The sequence below is a fragment of the Dictyostelium discoideum genome, assembly GCF_000004695.1.
Source record: "Dictyostelium discoideum AX4 chromosome 4 chromosome, whole genome shotgun sequence".
NCBI classification, from domain to species: Eukaryota; Evosea; class Eumycetozoa; order Dictyosteliales; family Dictyosteliaceae; genus Dictyostelium; species Dictyostelium discoideum.
Genome location: NC_007090.3, coordinates 2720113 through 2722612, shown reverse-complemented (window position 1 = coordinate 2722612; position 2500 = coordinate 2720113). Strand labels below are relative to the sequence as shown.

General features: G+C 25.5%; 2 protein-coding genes across 2 annotated transcripts in view; one reads left to right on the top strand and one right to left on the bottom strand.

Annotated features, from left to right (window-relative positions):
* The window catches only part of DDB_G0285065 (hypothetical protein), a gene marked incomplete at both ends in the record, with an annotated part of 1590 nt that extends 1011 nt beyond the window's left edge, over positions 1 to 579 (top strand). Inside the window, one exon of the mRNA XM_634872.1 lies at positions 1 to 579. This exon is cut by the window's left edge and continues 1011 nt beyond it. Within this exon, the coding sequence (XP_639964.1) occupies positions 1 to 579 (579 nt within the window).
* A 456-nt stretch (positions 580 to 1035) lies between these two features.
* The window catches only part of DDB_G0284969 (tetratricopeptide-like helical domain-containing protein), a gene marked incomplete at both ends in the record, with an annotated part of 1764 nt that continues 299 nt past the window's right edge, over positions 1036 to 2500 (bottom strand). The window contains one exon of the mRNA XM_634871.1: positions 1036 to 2500. This exon is cut by the window's right edge and continues 299 nt beyond it. Coding sequence (XP_639963.1) covers positions 1036 to 2500 — 1465 coding nt within the window.

Below are 2500 nucleotides of genomic sequence, written 5' to 3'. Positions count from 1 at the left end.
CCACATGTTATAAATTATAAGAAAAAAGTTTTAGAAAAAGCAACTACAATTATAAAACCAACAAGTCAATGTCATATCAATTATATCGGTGGTGATATCGTAAAGGAAGGTGATCGTTGGATTGGAAGTTTGTTAGATTGCGGCTTCAATCCTGCAATGCATACTCTTTGGGTGTTGGAGGGTGTTTTAATGTATTTAACCGAAGAGGAGATCGGCACGCTTTTAGGCTCGATTGGCATGCTATCTGCCCCAAATAGTAAATTGTTAATTCATACTGTTTCTCCACAAAATTCAAAAAATAATGGTGGTAATGCTTCTTCACAATGTTCTACTGCTTCAGTTGCTCATTCAATTAGTTCAAGTACAAATAGTACAAATAATAGATCATTCAATTTATTTAAAGAAGAGTTTGTATCATTTCATTCAAATCCAAGTGAATTACTAAATGAATTTGGTTTCTCTAAGGACATAACCTCAGTATCATATAGTGATTTAAATCAATTATATCTTTGCAATAATCCTGATTTTATTTCAAATCCTGATTGCTCAAGATTTTCAGTTGGTGTTTTTACTGGTTAAAATAAAATAAAAAACATACTTTAAAACTTTTTTTTTTTTTTTTTTTAAAAATTATAAAATAATTACCTTTTAATTTTATTTGGTTTGTGCCAATAATTTTTTTTTTTTTTTTTTTTTTTTTTTTTTGATTTAAAAGAGGTGTTTTTATGAATATTTTTTTTTATCTCTCAGAATTTTTTAATGTATTTTTTTATTTTTTTTTTATTGGTTAATAATTGATATTTTATAAAGAAATTAATTTTACTTAAATGGTCAAAAAGATTGAAAAGAGGTTAAAAGAATTAATTGAAAAATCATAATAATTTCTTTATTAATTTATTTTCCAAAATAATATAAAATCATTATGATCTGTATCTTTATATTTATAAGGAAAAAAAAAAAAAAAAAAATTATTGTTATTAAAATATAAATTTTGAAAATAAAAAAAAAAATAGTTTTAGGTAAAATGATTTTTATTTATTTTTTTTTATTTAAATATTTTTCTTTTTCAGTTTCATCTAAATCATTTAAATAATTTAAAGCTGTTTGATTATCCTGATTGATTGATTTTGATAAGAATTTATAACCAACTTCTAAATTTTTTTCTACACCGTCACCTTCGATATAGGCTCTACCAATGAGGAATTGTGAATTTGAATTACCATTCTTTGCAGAGATTTCATAGAGTCTAAGTGATTTTTTAATATCTTTTTCCACAACTAAACCAGAATGAAACATTCCACCTAAATAAAATTGAGCATCTGGATTGTTATGCTTTGAAGCGGCACTCCAAAGTAAGAATGCATTATTATAGTCTGGATTTTTACTATGATTATAATAGTAACGACCTAAATTGGTTTGAGCATTTGAATCACCCATTTTACTTGCATATAACCATAGATCTTTAGCGGTTGATGGATGATCCTCTAATATCAATGCACCAATGGTTGTGACTGCATTGATATCATTATGTTTTAATGCTAAACGTTTTAATATCTCGATTGCTCCATTATCATTTTTCATTTCATTTAAAAATAAAAATGCCAATTGTTGAGTCGATGACTTTAATCCAAGTTGTGATGCAATCGCAAAACAAACCTTTGCCATTGATAATCTTTTTTCGTTTGAATCTAATATAGTGGAAGCAGCAGCAGCACCACCTTTAAAATAATAATCGAAATCTTTTACTAAACCTTTATAAATTAATTCACCCATCATTCCAAATGCAACGGGCATCTTTGATACTGTTGCTGCTTTATAGAAATGTTTAAATGCTAAACCATAATCTGGTTTACCTTTATCATTTGCTAAAATACTTTCAGTTATACTTTTAAAACCACCACTATTATTATTATTATTATTATTATTATTATTATTATTATTATTATTATTATTATTATTATTATTATTATTATTATTATTATTATTATTCTCTTTTGGAAGAACACCTGTAAAATACATATTTGCAATTAAAATATCAGACATTGCATGATTTAATGAATCTGATAATTTTTTAAATACTTGAAAACTTTTTGCTAAACTACCTGCAACGTATAATTTATTTGCAAGTTTGAAATCTTCTTTAGAGTTTACTTCAATCTGCTCCAATTGTTCTTTTGTTAAAGAGTTTTTATGATTTAAGAGGTAATGATATACTTGATACTCTTGATCTGTAAACATTAATGATTCATTGGATTTAATTGATTCGAGGAGGAATTCAAGTTGTTTTTGTGGATTTGCTGGTGGATCCAATGTAATGTTATCGTAAACAAACTCTCTATCTCTTTCGGTTAATTCTATACCTATCTTTTTCTCCATTTCTTTATTTCTATAATCTCTATAAAAATTCTCTACCAACTCTTTCTTTGTTGGATCTTTTTGAATATGTAATTGTACCATCTTATCTTTAGCTTCCTTATCTTTACTTAGAATAGTATTTTTT